This window comes from Hemitrygon akajei, chromosome 9, assembly GCF_048418815.1.
Source record: "Hemitrygon akajei chromosome 9, sHemAka1.3, whole genome shotgun sequence".
Taxonomy (NCBI): domain Eukaryota; kingdom Metazoa; phylum Chordata; class Chondrichthyes; order Myliobatiformes; family Dasyatidae; genus Hemitrygon; species Hemitrygon akajei.
The window spans coordinates 76,110,719-76,130,632 of record NC_133132.1 but is presented as its reverse complement, the minus strand read 5'-3'; the positions used below and the strand labels follow the sequence as shown (position 1 = coordinate 76,130,632).

Genomic DNA, 19,914 nt, shown 5'->3' with positions numbered 1-19,914 from the left:
CAGTCTATAATTCCATGTTGATTTTAATTGATCAATTGACAACACACACACAGAAAATGCTGAAGGATCTCAGCCAGTCAGGTAGCATCCATGGAAGGAAACGAATAGTCGACAGGACCTGATGAAGGGTCTCAGCCCAGATCATCGGTTCTGCATTCCCCTCAATAGATGCTGCCTGATCTGCTGAGTTCCTCCAGCACTTTGTATGCTTTGCACAAGATTTCCAGCATCTACAGAATCTTTTGTGTCTCCATTGACATTGTTTTTCAGCCATTCTGTCCTTAATTAAAGATTAAACCAATTCTACTAACTGAATCAAATTTCCTGTTCTTTGAAAAAATAATTGAATCAGAATTTGAATCAGGTATATTATCACTGACTTATGTCATGAAGTTTGTTGTTTTATGGTAACAGTACAGAGCAAGACATAGAAAGGACCATAAGTTACAGAAATAAATAAATAGTGTAAAAGACTGTTCCCTGTATCGGGTAATCCATCAACCTGAAAGGCTTTCCTATAAATTAGATAGCTATTCAGAGATCCTCTGTTTTGCATGAGGATGAATTATGAATAACAAAACAACATAAAGCTGTCAGAATCACTAGTATTCACTATGAGTCATAATCCCTAGAATGAAATTCATATTGTTTTGAAAAGACATTAAATTTATGGTAGGCAAAGGTTGAGGATAAATTGGCTGCAATTTATATTAATAAAGTCTCTTTTTGGTCAATGTCATCATTTTAAGAAAAATCATATAGAAAGCCCCTCCAAAAAATACTATTACCTCAATTTTTTAATCTATTATCTAGATAATCAAGAGCATTTTCCCTCAAAAGTTGTATCTGATGCAGAACCTTCTGCAAGTGATGGAGTGGAATGGCAGAGGGTGTGTCACATATTAAAGACCTTACAGCAACTGCTTGAAAATTTTTATTGTGCATACTGTGTGGAAATCATAAAGACATACGACGACAGAAAATTATCTTATCAATGTGAAATGCTGTATTGGCTGCATGCAAAACCAACTGGATCCTCGACTTCCTTGTCAGGAGGCCACAGTCAATGCAGATTGGAATAACGCCTCTTTGCTGGCATACAGGCACATCTCAAGGATGTGAGCTTAGCCCACTGCTCCATTGTCCCTACACTCAAGACTTTGTTGTTAGGCACAGCTCAAACACCATAAGCTCACTGATGATACAACTGTTGGCAGAATTTCAGATGGTGATGATAGATCAGCTTATTGAGTGGTATCACAATAATCTTATACTTAAAATCAGTAATACCAAGGAATTGATTGTAGACTTCAAGAAGGGGAAATCAGGAGAACACCCATGCCCACGTGCAACAGGATCCACACATGATCAATCTCAGGGAAATAGAAACGCCTAGTGCCCCTGATGACTATTGTGCAGCAAGTGTCCAACTGCAGCTGCTCTCAGAACCCAGGGATTTGTCCTCACTGGGAAACACACAGGAAGCAGAGAGTGTTGTGCTGTAGACTGGAATTTCATGGAGGTGACCACACTAAAGTTTTAGTCAGATTGATGGGTTATCGCCAGAAGGAGCAGACAGGTAGAGCAAGATTTGCCAGTGGTTGTTACCTGCACAAACACTTATCCTATTTTGGACACTGTTCGAGGATATAATCTCTCAGAGGGAAATCACAAGTCAGATCATTGGCACCAGAACTGGCTCTGTTATACATCAAGGACTTGGCAAGCAATAGTGAATGGGTTCTCCAGTCAGATGTCTCTGAGCGAGTTCCTAGGATGGTGTATTCCCTCCCTAGTGCTAGGGTTAAGGATGTCTCTGAAAGGGGAGAGTGAGCAACCAGAGGTCATAGTCCAGACTGGTACATTTTCATAGGCAGGAAGAGAGATGAGAATTTCAGAAGGTTAAAAAGGAGTACCTATAGTACTGTAATCCCAAGATTACTCACTGTGTTACATGCCAGTGTTGCAACAAATAAGAAGACAGCATGGTGCAGACAGGAGGTTTCAGGGACATGGATAACTTGACTCTTCCAGGGCAGGTGTAACCTATACAAGAAAGATGGATTGCATTTAAGCTGCAGGGGCACCAATAACTTTGCCCGGAGGTGTGCATCGCAGGGGGTTGGGAACCAGATTAGTTGGTCAGCAAGTAGAGGTAAAGAGGATAACGAAAAGTTTAGGTAAGTCTGAAATGAGAACCAGGTAAATGAGCATAGTGGGGGGTGGTGAGCTGTTGTATTTACTTCAAATCAGGGAATATTAAGGGTCTTCTTTCTTTTTTTATGTGCCTTGCATGTTACACGCTTGGGCGATCATGGTTCTCCACATCGAACAATCTCTCGCAGCATCAATGATATCTCGCAATGATATTGAGGGTAGGAGAGATTAGAGCCTGGAGTAGTATACGGAACCCCTTGGTTGAGAGAATAGCACTGGTAGCCCAGTGTTCCCAGATTCAGATGTTTCAGATATGACAGAAGCATGTAGAAATGTTTGAGGACTTGCCCTATTATCAAGGAGAATGTCACAGCAGTACTTGGAGGATACCCTGGAGGGGTCATTCAGTGAGGCAATATGGGTACAGCTCAGGAATAAGAACGGTGCAGTCGTTAAGATGGAGATATACAGTATATAAGTGTTCCAGTAGCCCGCAGGAGATAGAGGGACAGAGAAATAGGCAGATTATGGAAGGGTATAAAAGGAACAGGATAGCGGGTAACTTTAATTTTCCCAGTCAAATAAACTTAGCCAGCTGATCAGAGTTTCAGTGGGAAAGCATTTTGAGAGCAGTGGTCATAATTCTGTAATGCTTTCGGATTGTTAGGGATAAGGATGACATTAGACCTTGGGAGGAAGTTACTTAATTGGGAAAGGAAGAATATTACAAAAGACAGGAGATGGGGACAGTAGATTAGAAACAGCTGTTATTGGGCATGTCCACGTCTGACATGCGGGAGTCATTTAAAGGCCAGCTGGTCAGTATTTAGGACCATCATGGTCCTGTGAGGAAAGTGGGGGTGATGAGAGAGGTTACAGATTTAGAAATGGGAAACACATGTAAGGTTTCAGAAGCTGAAATCAGACAGAACCCTCCAGGCAGGAAAACTTTAAACAGGGAATCTGGGGTTAAAGGGGGCATCAAAGAGATTGAAAAGAATCCCAAGGCATTTTATGCATAATTACAAAAAAAAAGTGTAACCAGGGAGAGGGTAGAATGACGTAAGGACAAAGATGTGAATTTATGCCTGGCGGAATTAGACCAGGTACTAAACAAGTACTTTGCATCAGTATTCTCCAAGGAAATGTCAGATACAGAGGTGAGGTAGGGGTGGACTGATATTTTAGAAAATTGGTATCAAGAAGATGGTGGTGACAGGTTTCCTGAAGAGCATTAAGATATGAAAGAATTAAAAGCCTTATTGGATCTATCCCTGACTAGTGAGAAGGGGAAGGGAGGAGATTGCTGCTGTCTTGACAGAAATCTTTGTATTCTCTTTAGCCATAGGGACATCCCAGAGGACTAGGGAACAGCCAATGTTTTTCTGCCGTTTAAGATGGGCAATAGGTACAGTTATAGACTAATGAACCTCCTTCAGTGGTGGGAAAATTAATGTAGAGAATCCTTAGGGATAGAATCTCCTCACATCTGGATAAGCAACAATTTATTGGGGATGGTCAGCATGGACATGGGCAGGGCGGTTATCTCTTACAAATTTGATTTGAGGTCTTTTTCAAGGAGGCAATGAGGATGATAAATGAGGATGGGCAGTGGATGTTGTACACATGGACTTCAGTTAAGTTTTAATAAGGTCCTTTTTTCTAGGCTGATCAAGAAGATTTAAGGCAAAGGAATCCATAGTGACATGGTAGACTGGATACAAAGTTTTTTAAATTTATTATCAAAGATATATATCACATACAAACTTGAGATGGCCGGCTGGTGGCGTAGTGGCATCAGTGCTGGACTTCAGAGCGAAGGCTCCCGAGTTCGAATCCAGCCAGCTCCCTTGCACACTTTCCATCCGTGCTGGGTTGAGCATCCAGCTAGCAACTCGAACTCGTAAAAACAAGAAAGCCTGCTAAAAAAAACACCGTCACGACTGCGTCCAGATGACTCCACTCAGAGTTAAGGGCTTTCTTCTTCTCTTCTACAACCTTGAGACTCATTTTCTTGCAGGCAGTCACAAAACAAAGAAACATAATAAAATCCACAAAAATAAACACACACACACACACACACACACAAAAGACCAACCAATAAAAGTGCAAATGATGACGAATAATAGTTGTCACTAGTTGTATTCCACAAGGATCAGTGCTTTCAGTTGTTTCTGATATACGATTGGAACAAAAATATACCTGGGCTGATAAACATGTTTGTGGAAGGTACAAAAATTAGCAGAGTTGGGAATAATAAGAAAGGTTGTCAAAGGATTGAGCAGTTGTAAAAGGGTAAATGCAGTCTAAGCTAGACAATTATGAGGAGTTGCACTTTTGGAAGCCAAAATCAGAATCAGGTTTATTATCACTGATATATGTTGTGAAATTTGCTGTTTTGCAGCAGCAATACAATGCAAGACATAAAAATTACTATAATTTACAAAAATAAATAGTGCCAAATTTAAGAAGAAAATATACAACAAATGGCAAGGTCCTCAGGAGTATATATGTACAGGGGGAGCAAGGGGTACAAGCCCCTGAGAGTGATAGCCAGGATAGTAAAGCATGCTTAATTTCATCTATCTGAAAGTCACGTTGCAGACATATAAAACTTCGGTTAGACTTTTTTTAGGATTATGTGCAGATCTGGTCACTGGCTTACAGCAAGGATGTAGAGGCTTTGGAGAGTGTGGTGGAGGCTCATCAGAATAATACTTGGCTTAGAGAATATTAGCTCTAAGGTGAAGTTGGATAAACTTGAATAGATTTCTTTGAAACTTCAGAGGCTGCAGGTGATCTGATTGAAGAATATAAAATTATGAGAGGTGTAGACAGGACAGCTAATCAGGGTCTTAACCAAGGGTAGAATTTTTTTTTAATTGAACACATCAGTTTAAGGTGTGAAAGTTAAATGAGATTTACACAGCAATTTCATTTGACATACTGTAACTGGCAGGTGTTGACCATGGTGAACCTAAAATATGGAAGAAAATGTCAACCTTGAATGGGTCAAGAACAATGGAAGCAGACCAGATCAATTGTATTTGTTCCTGCCATGTGCTTGAAGATGGAGGTCACCATTTTGTGGAACTGTTTTTGTGAGATGAAGTTACCTTGCTTTCTGTGTTTTAAAGTAGACACAAAGATGTTTCAGGTAATCTGCTGAACTAGAGATCATTTCCAAAGAAGTTATTTGTGAGGTGTTCTTTGATATAACATGCAGGGTTGTGAATGTTGGGATTGGTGCCTACATGGAGTAATTTCGAGCTGGTTACTGAAGAGAACAAAGAACCATAAATTACTGATTGTCACTTGCTAGGAAGAGGGCAATAAATGGATGCTGGCCTGGAGTAGAGCCAATAAGAAGGTGTTAAAGGTCAGACACATGACCTACAGCCAATGACACTGGAATGCAATATCTCTCTAAAGAGTTGCAAGAAAGAACCCCCATGCCAGGGTCTGGGCAAAGAAAGGATTGATCATCTGGCTAATGGCGATCCCCCATTTCCGTGACATAAATTGGAAAAGTGGCCTGAGGGAGTACTGGTACAGAGGAAACAATAGAATTCATGTTCTAAGTTGTTGACCCAGGGCCAACACAGTTGCTTGTGCAGAGACAATAAAGTGCGAGCTTCAATTAGTTACAAGTTGCATAGTGAATTTCCTAACTTAGTTCCACTGATGAACAGTCAACACAGGTGCCTGGAACAAGCTGACACTGGAAGCCGATACGATAAAAAAGCTTAAGAGGCACTTAGACACACAAGAACAGGCAGAGATTTGAGGGATGAAGGTCATGTGTGGGCAGATGTGCAGTTTAAAGTGGCATTTTTATGTGGACCACGATAGTGCAAAATGGACGTCTTCAACCATATTCAATGAGATCTCATCTACAATTCCAAAACGTTCCTATATTCCATGAAATAACAAAAGACTTACACTATTTGCATAATAATTTGTATATTGAGCTAAATAAACCAAAGATAGGATATCTCTTTTGCTGCTTGTCTACACTGCAACTCAAAACACAAAAGTATTGCAGTATTTTTCAGTTCCCACTTTCCTCCCACAGCAACTACTTCAACTGATAGAAACTGTGATCATATACTACCACTGCTAGGGATCAAAGGAAAGGGAAAAAACACACATTTAATACAAAATACAATTTCACATTTTGCAGCATTTTACTTATCCAATTCACTGTGGAAGTTAAGTCCAGTAAAATGATCTCTTTTTTTTGTCTGAAATGCATCTCTGAAGTTTTGTTTTGGTTATCATGAGTAAAACCATTTCTTTAAAATAAATTACTTTGTTAATTCCCTGAAATAATATTCAGTCTGATGTAACTACACAGAAAATTTCACTATTTTAGTTGCACAGCAAGTTATTAAAACAAATTATATCAGTGTGATTATAAATGTATTCACTACAAGCTTGAGAATACAGTACGTAAAACAAAATAATAAGAGACCTTGCGAAAAACTTGAAACATTTGTATTTTTAATTAACAAGACAAAAAGAGGCGACAAAGTTTTCCTAAAAATTGCATAATCCAACACACTTCATCTTAAAGGAAGGAGGTGTCTTTTTATTGACACTTATTGCAAATGTTTACATCAACTCCTCCATAATTTTAAAAAAGAAAACATGAAAGTTAAGTGAGTCAGAAGAAAGTATATGGAGTGAGGGATGCACTTCAGCTAACGTCTTAAATTAAAGCAAATACACAGTCTTGGTGGATGGAGCAAGGTGGTGGGCTTGGTGGAGAAATCTTTATTCACTTTTCATTAACGCAAATTTGGTTCATATCCATTCTTTGAAATGAAACGGTACTCAAAGAACCCTCAATTTTTTTTTGGTCTGCATTGTCTGTGGGTTAAAACTATATTAAAAATAAAGCTCTTAAAAAACTGTATGATAAGTTAATCTGTTTTATATTTACAACAAACTGCAAAAACGATTGGAGGCAAACAGCTCCATAGGATTGGGGAAGTCGAATTAAATTGCATAATAAAGTGTTTTTTTTTCTCCACAGAATACTTACTGTATACAATTGCAATTTCTTGTAAATACAGTGGATTCCAGTTAATTGGGCCATCAGTTAATCAGGGCAGCCGCTTATTTGGGGCAACTCTGAAAGAACAAAAATGGATCGAGAAAATTGCTGGGATTCACTTTGTTTATTTAGAGTGCTGCTTAATTGGGACAGGAGACTGTTGTTGGTATTTTTAAACTAGTGTCAGTCGGGTGCACTTTTGTGGCCATTAGATACCACAGTGCTGCTTGAGTGAAAAGTTTTTAAATAGCGCCGTTTACATCTGTAAAAACGTGAAAAAGCAGTGACTTTTAACACTGATAGTTGGTGAGAAATAAGCAGTAAGACAATTCAAAACTGCTTTCCTCACTGCAGTTTCAAGCATTCAGGCTTGGAGATCCCAGAAACAGCCGGGAGTGAAAACAAAACGATTTCACTACTTCAACAAGTTAGGAGAATTTGAATGTACTGTATGAAGGCAGTCCATTATCTGCACCAGATGTCTGGGCTGATTTTGTTCCAATAGAGTCAATCAAAAGAACACGGCAACATACTCTGGATGAATCCCTCTATCGACGACAATCAGGCCTACAGTTTTATAGTGCTGTAGTAGTATTGTCAGTGTTCTAATTTGTTCTGTATTTACATTTAAACAGAAAATTTGTTACTAGTTTGTCTTTTTCTATATGTTTTTAACTATGCCCATGAAACTTTGGCTAACTGAGGCAGCTAATTAATTGGACAAAATGTACTTGTGCCAATGTGCCCCAATTAACTGGAATCCACTGTTTAGGAGGAGGACTAAAAGTTGGAGTGCAGTAATGAAAGAACCCAAAGACAATCTGAATTAACCAAAATATTGGAAATGCAAAGAAAATTAATAACTGCACTTAGTTGGTGAACATTTTTATTTAATTATAGTTTGCTGAATTGAGAAAAAAACTATTGATGTTCAAGAGAATCTGCAAACATCTGTCCCAGAGAAAATAGTTTAGATGTCAGCCTATGCAGACCTGCAAAAACAATGATTCTATATTTGAATCATTTTACAAAGATACTGTCTACAAATCTATTGCTTACAAAGCATAGCTTGGTTGCTTCGGAGGTGGTGGTGGCATTAGCTCAGAGTCCATATCCAGTGATCTTTTCCGTGATTCTCTTTCGGCCACTTGATTCCTTTCAATGAATTCGAAGAGGAATTCCTTCGTAACTGGATTAGTGATACTATTGCAGACAGCTGGTAAAAGATGGGAATCAGACATTTAGTACAATGCCAGTACAGCTTCACATACATAAACATGAATGAGATGGAATACCTGTATCTATTTAATTACAATTTAGCCTCAGAAATTAGGCCTGCATTATCCTTGTACCTATGTTAGCCTCATGTTTTGAGTATGTTCTGAAGACTTTAAAAACATATAACTATTTTAGTCTCATTGTTAATCACAGAAAAAAATGAAAATGGATACCTTCATAAACAAAAGAGGTAAAACAGATCCTGAATTGTTGCTGAACACAACAAACACCAGCCACATCTCAAGTTAAACCTATGCCTTTCAACAGCATATACTGTAATCCAATTCCAAGAATTTATAGAAACATAGAAAACCTACAGCACAATACAGGTCTTTCAGCCCACAAAGTTGTGCCGAACATGTCCCTACCTTAGAAATTATTAATAGCCCTCTTTCTCTAAGCTGCATGTACCTATCCAAAGGTCTCTTAAAAGACCCTATCGTATCCGCCTCCACTATCGTTGCCGTCAGCCCATTCCACGCACTCACCACTCTCCATGTAAAAAACTTACCCCCTGACATCTCCTCTGTACCTAATCCCCAGCACCTTAAACCTGTGTCCTCTTGTGGCAACCATTTCAGCCCTGGGAAAAAGCCTCTGACTATCCACGTGATCAATGCCTCTCATCATCTTACACACCTCTATCAGGTTACCTCTCATCCTCCGACACCTTAAGGAGAAAAGGCTGAGTTCACTCAACCTATTCTCATAAGGCATGCTCCCCAATCCAGGCAACATCCTAGTAAATCTACTCTGCTGCCTTTCTATGGTTTCCACATCCTTCCTGTAGTGAGGCAATCAGAATTGAGCACAGAACTCCAAGTGGGGTCTGACCAGGATCCTATAGAGCTGCAACATTACCTCTTGGCTCCTAAATTCAATTCCACGATTGATGAAGGCCAATACACCGTATGCCTTTTAAACCACAGAATCCACCTGCGTAGCTGCTTTGAGCGTCCTATGGACTCGGACCCCAAGATCCCTCTGATCCTCAATACTGCCAAGAATCTTACCATTAATACTATATTCTGCCATCATATTTGACCTACCAAATGAACCACTTCACACTTATCTGGGTTGAACTCCATCTGCCATTTCTCAGCCCAGTTTTGCATCCTATCAATGTCCCGCTGTAACCTCTGACAGCCCTCCACACTATCCACAACACCTTTAACCTTTGTGTCATCAGCAAACTTACTAACCCATCCCTCCACTTCCTCATCCAGGTCATTTATAAAAATCATGAAGAGTAAGGGCCCCAGAACAGATCCCTGAGCACACCACTGGTCACTGACCTCCATGCAGAATATGACCTGCCTATAACCACTCTTTGCCTTCTGTTGGCAAGCCAGTTCTGGATCCACAAAGCAATGTCCCCTTGGATCCCATGCCTCCTTACTTTCTCAATAAGCCTTCGATGGGGTACCTTATCAAATGCTTTGCTGAAATCTATATACACTACATCTACTGCTCTTCCTTCATCAATGTGTTTAGTCACATCCTCAAAAAGGCACGACCTGCCCTTGACAAAGCCATGCTGACTGTTCCTAATCATATTATACCTCTCCAAATGTTCATAAATCCTGCCTCTCAGGAACTTCTCCATCAACTTACCAACCACTGAAGTAAGACTCACTGGTCTATAATTTCCAGGGCTATCTCTACTCTGTTTCTTGAATAAAGTAACAACATCCACAACCCTCCAATCCTCTGGAACCTCTCCCATCCCCATTGATGATTCAAAGATCATCACCAGAGGCTTAGCAGTCTCCTCCCTGGCCTCCCACAGTAGCCTGGGGTATATCTCATCCAGTCTTGGCGACTTCTCCAACTTGATGCTTTCCAAAAGCTCCAGCACATCCTCTTTCTTAATATCTATATGCTTAAGCATTTTAGTCCGCTGCAAATCATCACTACAATCACCAAGATCCTTTTCCATAATGAATACTGAAGTAAAGTATTCATTAAGTACCTCTGCTATTTCCTCCGGTGCCATACACACTTACTTTCCCACTGTCACACTTGATAGGTCCCATTCTCTCACGTCTTATCCTCTTGCTCTTCACCTACTTGTAGAATGCCTTAGGGTTTTCTTTAATCCTACCTGCCAAGGCTTTTTCATAGCCTCTTCTGGCTCTCCCAGTTTCCTTTTTAAGCTCCTTCCTGTTAGCCTTATAATCTTCTAGATCTTTAATATTACCTAGATCTCTGAACTTTTCATAAGTTCTTTTTTTCTTGACTAGATTTACAACAGCCTTTGTACACCATGGTTCCTGTACCCTACCATAACTTCCCTGTCTCATTGGAACGTATCTATGAAGAACTCCACATAAATATCCCCTGAACATTTGCCACATTTTTCCCGTACTTTTCCCTGTAATTGTTCCCAATTTAAGCTTCCATTTTCCTGCCTGATAGCCTCATAATTCCCTTTACTCCAATTAAACGCTTTTCTAGCTTGTCTGTTCCTATCTCTCTCCAATGTTATTGTAAAGGAGATAGAATTATGATCACTATCTCCAAAATGCTCTCCCACTGAGAGATCTGACACCTGACCAGGTTCATTTCCCAATACCAAATCAAGTATAGTCTCTTCTCTTGTAGATTTATCTAAATATTATGTCAAGAAACCTTCCTGAACACACTTAACAAACTCCACCCCATCTAAACCCCTTGCTCTAGGGAGATGCCAATTGATATTTGGGAAATTATAATCTCCCATCATGACAACTCTGTTATTATTACACCTTTCCAGGATCTGTTTCCCTATCTGCTCCTCGACATCCCTGTTACTATTGGGCGGCCTATAAAAAACACCCAGTAAAGTTATTGACCCCTTCCTGTTCCTAACCTCCACCCACAGAGACTCCGTGGACAATCCTTTATGATGTCCACTTTTTCTGCAGCCGTGACATTATCTCTGATCAACAGTGCCATGCCCCTACCTCTTTTGCCTCCCTCCCTGTTCTTTCTGAAACATTTAAAACCCGGCACTTGAAGTAACCATTCCTGTCCCTGAGCCATCCAAGTCTCTGTAATGGCCACTACATCATAGCTCCAAGTACTGATCTACGCTCTAAGCTCATCCGCTTTGTTCAAAATACTCTCTGCATTAATATAGATACATCTCAAACTGTCGGTCTGAGCGCATCCCTTCTCTATCACCTGCCTATCCTCCCTCACACACTGTCTCCAAGCTTTCTCTATTTGTGAGCCAACCGCCTCTTCCCCAGTCTCTTCAGTTTGGTTCCCACCCCCCAACAATTCTAGTTTAAGCTCTCTCCAGTAGCCTTAGCAAACCTCCCCGCCAGGATATTGGTCCCCCTGGGATTCAAGTGCAACCTGTCCTTTTTGTACAGGTCACACCTGCCCCAAGAGAGGTCCCAATGATCCAGAAATCTGAATCCCTGCCCCCTGCTCCAATCCCTCAGCCATGCATTTATCCTCCACCTCATTCTATTCTTATACTCACTGTCACGTGGCACAGGCAGTAATCCCGAGATTACTACTTTTGTGGTCCTGCTTCTCAACTTTTTTCCTATCTCCCTGTAGTCTGTTTTTAGGACCTCTTCCCTTTTCCTACCTATGTCATTGGTACCAATATGTACCACGACCTCTGGCTGTTCTCCCTTCCAATGCAGGATATCTTGGACACAATCTGAAACATCCTGGACCCTGGCACCTGGGAAGCAAACTACCATCCGAGTTCCTATCCTGCGTCCACAGAATCACCTATCTGATCCCCTAACTATAGAGTCCCCTATCACTGCTGCCATCCTCTTCCTTTCCCTACCCTTCTGAGCTACAGAGCCAGACTCTGTGCCAGAAGCACGGCCACTGTTGCTTCCCCCAGGTAGGCTGTCCCCCCCCCAACAGTACTCAAACAGGAGTACTTATTGTCAAGAGATACAGTGACAGGGGTACTCTCTAGTACCTGACTCTTGCCCTTCCCTCTCCTGACTGTTACCCACTTGTCTGTCTCCCGTGGCCCCAGTGTGACAACTTGCCTATAGCTCCTCTCTATCATCTCCTCACTCTCCCTGACCAGACGAAGGTCATCGAGCTGCAGCTCCAGCTCCCTAACACGGTCCCTCAGGAGCTGCAGCTTGACACACCAGGTGCAAATATGGCCGCCCGGGAGGCTGGGAGTCTCCAGGACCTCCCACATCTGACACCGAGCACAGAAAACCGGTCTCACACACATACTTCCTTTCCACTATTAACACAGACAAACCTACCTCGCCTTGTTACCACCTAAGCCCGTTGAGCCAAAGCCCTATCTCTCCGCTACCTCTCACTCCACTGCCCGCTCTGAACGTTGCCTGCTGGATATGGCAGTCTTTTTAAACTTTTCCTGCTCTCCTGGCTGACGTCATGCGCCTGTGCAGTCTTGCCTGTCTTCACCCCGAGTAAAGTCAATCTAGGAGGGCACTGTATTATTACTTAGGTTCACTTAAATATGATAACAGGTGTTTGATCGACAGGGCCTGATGGCTGCAAAAGCCTGGTATGCTCTTTCATCCAGATTTCAGTTAAAAAGTTCCTGGGTTAATAGGCCTTTGTTTTACTAACACACTAAGATGCTACATAAAAAATTCACTTTAAAACAGGTTTAAAATAAAACACAAAACATTTTTTCAAACATTCCTCCCTGCATGCTACAATTTGTGAGACTTCTATGCCTGGCTCAGCTCTATTGCTGACAGATCTTAGTTTATGACCTGCCTTTTAACAGAATAATTTCAAGTTGGTATCTTCCATTGACCAAATAAACAGCATTTTCACAGACACAAGCCTGATTCATCTGCTGTTCAATTCCCTTCATCTTCATTCTAGCTGTTTGTGGGTTTTATCTACATAATAAAATGGAATGTCTGGATCTAGGCTACTCAAGTTCCTATTTTCTTCCCTCTTTACATGGAACTGTGCAATAATTTTATTGCATAGTCAGCAGTTTATCTTCAATTTATCCAACAGTTTGTAAAACAAGCCTGGCTTCACTGCAATACAAACTATGTGCGTTAACTTGAAAAAAAATCACACAAAATAAATTTTGCAAAGTCATGCAAGATCACCACTGGGATGTAACTCACACCACTGCAGCTTTATACCTAATAAAACAAGTATTCTAGCCAACAATAAGTTACTAAGTTATACACAGAAATATTTCAGCATCATTGAAGGGAAAATTATCACTATTACCTGGCAATAAACAGATAATACAGCTTTTTAAAAGGGGGCTCATTTTAAGTGCTTAAAGATTCCAATTTTATCTCTTACTTGCTGAGATTAAAAGCCTGAAGATTTACAGGTAACACTGTATCCCTTTAAACAGTCCTCAGCTATTTGTAATAGTGTTATGGACTTGTAAAGAGGGAAAACAGGCCCTTCAGTCCACTACACTGATGCATCATTAATACATAATTTGCATTAGTCAGCAAGCTCAGTTCAGGTGCCTCTGTATTTTAACATCATCAAAATCTTATGATAAATGTAATCACATCATGAATGTCAGATGAAAGTGAGAGAGAGACTGATGAGCTTTAACAAAGCCGTAACGAGTTAAGTTATTTTAGCAATCCCAACAAGGGTGGAAGGCGTAGGGAAAAAATCAGCAACAAGGATTATATTCAATATAAAGAAAGCTGGCAGTCTTGATTAGAGGACAATAATCAGTCAAAAAATGGTTTATGATCAGGGAAGATTCATGTACCATGGATTTGGGAAGTCATGGATGACTTCCCAAATCCCTGATGACACCATCCATGGAAGTGCACCCAACTGCAGGTAATGACAAGGAAATAGAACTGAGGTGAATGTACTCAGGATGATCTGGAATTCTGAGAACATCACAGATGAGATTTTTATTGAGAAAGTCTCGCCAAAGGTAGCAGCATCAGATAGATGGGTGACCACCTGGAAGAGTAAAGGGAATACACAGACAGTGCAGGGTTCTCCTGTGGCTAAACAGGTTTATCTCTTTGGATAATGTTTTTTTTAGCAGCAACAGACAGATCTCTGGTACTGCGACTGGTTCTGAGGCTTGAGGGAAACAGTGCAGTCAGACAGGGTGATAGTGATAGGAGACTTGATAGTTAGGAGGACAGGCGATAATTTGGCCACTGAAGAGATGTCAGGATGGTGCGTTACTTTCCAGTGCCATGGCCAAGGATGTCTCTGAGCGGCTGCAGAAAATTCTGGAATGGAAGACGAACAGCCAGAGGGTGTTGTACATGTTACAATGAAGAACATACAAGGCATGAGGTATTTGCAGTGCCATTTGCTAGTGAGGTCAGAAATAGAGAGATAGACCAGATGAATTTCTGGCTGAGGGACTGGTGCAGGGGACAGAGATTCAGATTCTTAGACAGTTGGATCTCTTCTGGGGTGGAAGCAACAGGTTGCACCAGAAAAGGACCAATTCCCTTGTAGTGAAATTTGCTAATGCTACACAGCAGGATATCAACTAGGTTCAGAGGGTGAAACTCTGAGCAGGAGCAAGCCTTGGGATAAAGCAACAGCCAGTAAGAAGAAGATTAGCAATTAGGATAGCCATGGGCACAGTAAAGGGAGATAAAGGAATACTCAGTTAAACTACATTTATTTCAATGCATGGGGATTAACAATGCACAAGGGAGATGAACATAAAGCATGAACTGGCTTTGGTGAGTTGGCTGTTATAAACATCACAGAAAGATGGCTGAGAGAAGGGCAGGGAATATCAAAGAAAAGAGTATGAAAGGTTAAGGAAAATCCCAGGAAGTTCTATAGATATACTATAAGGGTGGCTGGGGAGAGAGTAGGTTCCCTTAGGGATCAGCAAGGCCATCTCTGCCCTGAGCCAAAGGAGACGGGCGGGATTTATAACAAATCTTTCTCCTTGTGCTTATTGAGATATGTTGGAGAACAACGAAATTAGAATTGATTTATTATCGTCACATGTACTGAAGTAGAGTAAAAGCTTGTCTTGCTTACTGTTCATACAGATCAAATCTTTACACAGTACACTGAGGTAGCACAAGATAAAACAAAAACAGAATTCAGAATAAAAGATAACATTATTAGTAATTCTTAGAAGTACAGAATTTATATTTAAACAAGTAGAACAATTATAACAAAATTAATGAGTAGATCTGGAGATAGTAGCTTACAATGAGTCATTACACTTTGGTTCCATCTTGGAAGGTACTTGTAGCCTTATTGCACATTATGGTGGATTAATCCCCAGGGCCTGATCAAGACCATCCTTGGACTTTGTGGGAGACAAGAGGAGAAATTGCAAAGGCCCTTGAAGAGATATTTGCTTCAATGTTAGCCACTGGTGAAGTTCCTGAAGACCAGAAGGTGGCTAATATTGTTTCATTGTTTGAAAAAGGTAGCAAGAACAAGCCAGGGAACTACAGTTAAATGAGCCTAACATCTGACAGGCAGGATCTACCTGGATAGACAGAGTCAGATTTGGAGGAATCAGCTTTGGGTGTGGGAAGTTTTGTGTTATGAAACTTCTAAGAATTCGTTGAAGAGGTAACCAAGGGTAGGGTAAGGGTAGTACATTGTCTATTTGGACTTCAGCAAGGCCTTCGACAAGTCTCACATAGCAAAGTGATCGTGAAGGTTAGTTCCCATGAACCCAGGAAGAGCTAATTAGGTCAATTCAAAATTAGCTCAGACATCGGAAGCAGAGGGTGATGGTAAGATGTTGATCAGAATGGAGACTGGTAACCAGTGGTATACCACAGGGGTCAGTTTGGGAACCCTTATTATTTATACCAGCGATCACTTATTTATTGATTGAAATACAGCACGGAATTAGGCACCCAGTAACCACCAATTTAACCCTAGGCAATTTATAATGATCAATTAACCTCTGGTATGTCTTTGGCCCAGAAGGAAACCAGAGCACCTGGAGAAGAACCACACATTCCATGAAGAGGACATACAGACTCCTTACAGAAATGGCATGGGAATTGAACTCTGATGTCCCACGCTGTAATATTGTTATACACTACTGTGGCAGCCTTTATTTGGCATACCTGCACACCTGCTCATTTATGCAACCAATCATGTAGCAGCAACTCAATGCATTAAAGCATGCAGACATGGTCATGGATTCAGCTGTTGCTCACAGACCAAATATCGGTATTAAGAAGAAATGTGATCTAAGTGACCTTGACTGTGGAATGATTGTTGATGCCAGACAAGTTGGTTTGGGTATCCCAGAAACTTTTAATCTCCTGAATTTTCATGTACAACAATCTCTAAAGTTTATAGGGAATGGTGTGAGAAACCAAAAGCATCCAGTGAGCAGCAGTTCTGTGGGCAAAAATGCTTTATTAATGAGAGAGGTCAGAGAAGAATGGCCAGATGTTCAAGCTGTCACTCAAATATCTATGTACTACAACAATGATGTGCAGAGGAGCATCTCTGAGTGCACAGCATGATGCACCTTGAAGTGGAAGACCACAAACATACAGAAATACACTTAGTGGCCAGTTTATTAGATAGCTCCTGTACCTAATAACATGGCCACTAAGTATACATGAATGCTTTGGATTTGAATGCACAAGGCTTGATTAGCAAGTTTGATTAGGAGTGGTGAGTTGTAGCCAGGTGTTGTCAGCATGCATGTGGAAACTGATTTTAATCATATTGCTGAGAAGCAGAATGTGATGAGAAAAAAGGCAGTTGTAGATAGAAATTTAGGGGACACCAGAGGAATGGTATAGGCACAAGGAACCTCTGTACATAGCATAAAAGTTGAGATGTCAATAAGGCGAGTGAAGCAGCAATAAACTAGATGGTGGTGAAGAGATGTGTGGAAGATGAATTACAGAATCAGAGAAGTGCAGCACAGAAACAGGCCTTTCAGCCCATCTAGTCCATGGCGAAACCATTTACACTGCTTATTCTCATCGATCTGCAACAGGGCCATAGTCCTCCATATCTCTATTGATGAAGTACCTATCCACACTTCTCTTAAACATTACCTATAGCACAGTCACATAAAATGTTAATCTTGATAAAAACCCTTATAGGACTCCATCAAGAAACAACAAGCCTTTTGAGTAATTCACATAGAGTTCTGGGAAACAAGAGCAAAATGTCAAAGGCATTTATGCACAAGGACTCTGAAAGGAAAGTTAGAAAAGAGATATAGATGGATGGACAGCCGGCTAAGAATTGTTTTTCTGATTAAAGGGTGATGTTGAAAGATTTGAATCATTATCAATATATGCTAACTTTGAACGCAGGAAAGGAAACTGAGTGATAAGAGTCTTGTGGAAAAGGAGTCAAGAGGAACGGGTGATGGGTCTTGTTGACAAGATGTTTTTGAGACAGCATTGAGGGGAAGGGAGTGGGTTTAGATAGGAGAGAAACCACAGAAGGAGCAGATGGAACTACATCTAAGAGTAAATTTATAAGTTTACTAGCTTGGTGGTATCATAGAAAGGAAGCAACAGAATGTATCACTGAAACATTTTTCATTTTAGCTAACTAGTGAAATTATCAACAATGGCAATTTGTACTAAATGAGTGGCAGTTTGTATCTATGGCTCCAATGAAGAAAGAGGTGGAAAATAAATTAATTAAAAGGAAACCTACTCTTAATAATTGGCTTAATTAGTGCTTTTATTTAACCCATGGTAATCATGTGATTTTACAGCAATGCCACTAAAAGTGCAATTACATTAAATTACCATGTTCTATTAAATGGAAAGAAGGAAATGCTTGCCCAGAAATCACCCTCATGCCCAAACAGAATATCTCCTAATTCACTGACTGTATCTCAATTTCAAACAAACTACATTCAATAACTGAGGAGAAATGAGTCACCATTTGAAATTCAAGGAACTTTATCTTTAAAAGAAGAACAACAGGCACAAGGAAAGATAGCAACAATTGCATATGTATTCAGAACAGGAATCAGGTTTAATATCACTGTCATATATCGTGAAATTTTTTGTTCTGCCACAGTAGTACATTGCAATACATAACTTAAAAACTAAATTACAGTAAGAAATATATATGTGGGTGTGTGTGTTTGGAGTGTAGAAGGTTGAGGGGGGACTTGATAGAGGTATTTAAAATTATGAGGGGGATAGATAGAGTTGACGTGGATAGGCTTTTTCCATTGAGAGTAGGGGAGATTCAAACAAGAGGACATGAGTTGAGAGTTAAGGGGCAAAAGTTTAGGGGTAACACGAGAGGGAACTTCTTTAATCAGAGAGTGGTAGCTGTGTGGAATGAACTTCCAGTAGAAGTGGTAGAGGCAGGTTTGATTTTGTCATTTAAAAGAAAATTGGATAAGGTAAATGGACAGGAAAGGAATGGAGGGTTATGGGCTGAGATGGCCTGTTTCCGTGCTGTAATGGCTATATGGTTATAATAAATTAAGTAAGTAATGCAAAAAGAGAGGAGAAAAAAATAGTGATGTAGTGTTCATGTATCTATTGTCGATTCAGAATTCTGATGGCGACAGGAAGAAATTGTTCCTGAAACTCTGAATCAGAATCAAAACCAGGTTTAGTATTACCGGCACATGTTGTGAAATTTGTTGTCTTTGCGGCAGCAGTACAATGTAATACATAACAACAGAAAAACTGTGAATGATAGTAGGTGTCTTTATTATTTTAAACAGTTAAATAACTAGTACAAAAATAAAAATAGTGAGTTAATGTTCATGGGTTCAATGTCCAGTCAGAAATCTGATGGCAGAGGGAAAGAAGCTGCTCCTGAATCATTGAGTGTGTGCCTTCAGGCTCCTGTCCTCCTTTCTGATGGTAGCATTGAGAACAAGGCACGTCCTGGGTGATGGGGGTCCTTAATGATGGATATTCCATTTTTGAGGCAATGCTCCTTGAATACGTCCTGGATACTACGGAGGCTAGTGGCCATGATGGAGCTAACTAAGTTTACAACTACCTGCAGCTTATTTTGATCATGTGCAATTGCCTCCCCCCTCCCCCCACACCAGACGGTGTTGCAGCCTTTTAGAATGCCAGTTATTGTGTGCCTTCAGGCTCCTGGACCTCCTCTTTGACTGTAGAAGAGGGCATGCCCTGGGTGATGGGGAGGGTCCATAATGATGGATGCCACCTTTTTGAGGCATTGCCTTTTGAAGGCATCCTCGATGTTGGGGACACTAGTGCCCACAATGGAGCTGGCTAAGTTTGCAACTTTTTGCAGCTTTTTCTGACCCTGTGCAGTACCCCCTCCCCCACTATACCAGACAGTGATGCATCCATGTTACCCTTGGTACATTTGTAGAAATTTGCAAGTGGAGTGAATGCCTGGTGGAAACATAGATAAGTTCCAAATTTTCATTTGGAACGCATCCATATATCCAACAGGCATTGCATGTGTCTATCACACCCACAGAACAATAAAATAATGAGAACTCTCGGCCCATGCTGGGTGTT

The 19,914-nt window shown here is 40.6% G+C and overlaps 1 protein-coding gene across 1 annotated transcript in view; it reads right to left on the bottom strand.

The window, feature by feature from the left end:
* Positions 1–6,640: 6,640 nt before the first annotated feature.
* rngtt (RNA guanylyltransferase and 5'-phosphatase) overlaps positions 6,641–19,914 on the bottom strand; it is a 335,310-nt gene continuing 322,036 nt past the window's right edge. The window contains exon 16 of the mRNA XM_073056388.1: positions 6,641–8,432. Within this exon, the coding sequence (XP_072912489.1) occupies positions 8,272–8,432 (161 nt within the window). The 3' untranslated portion in view covers positions 6,641–8,271. The remainder of the gene's footprint in view (positions 8,433–19,914) is intronic.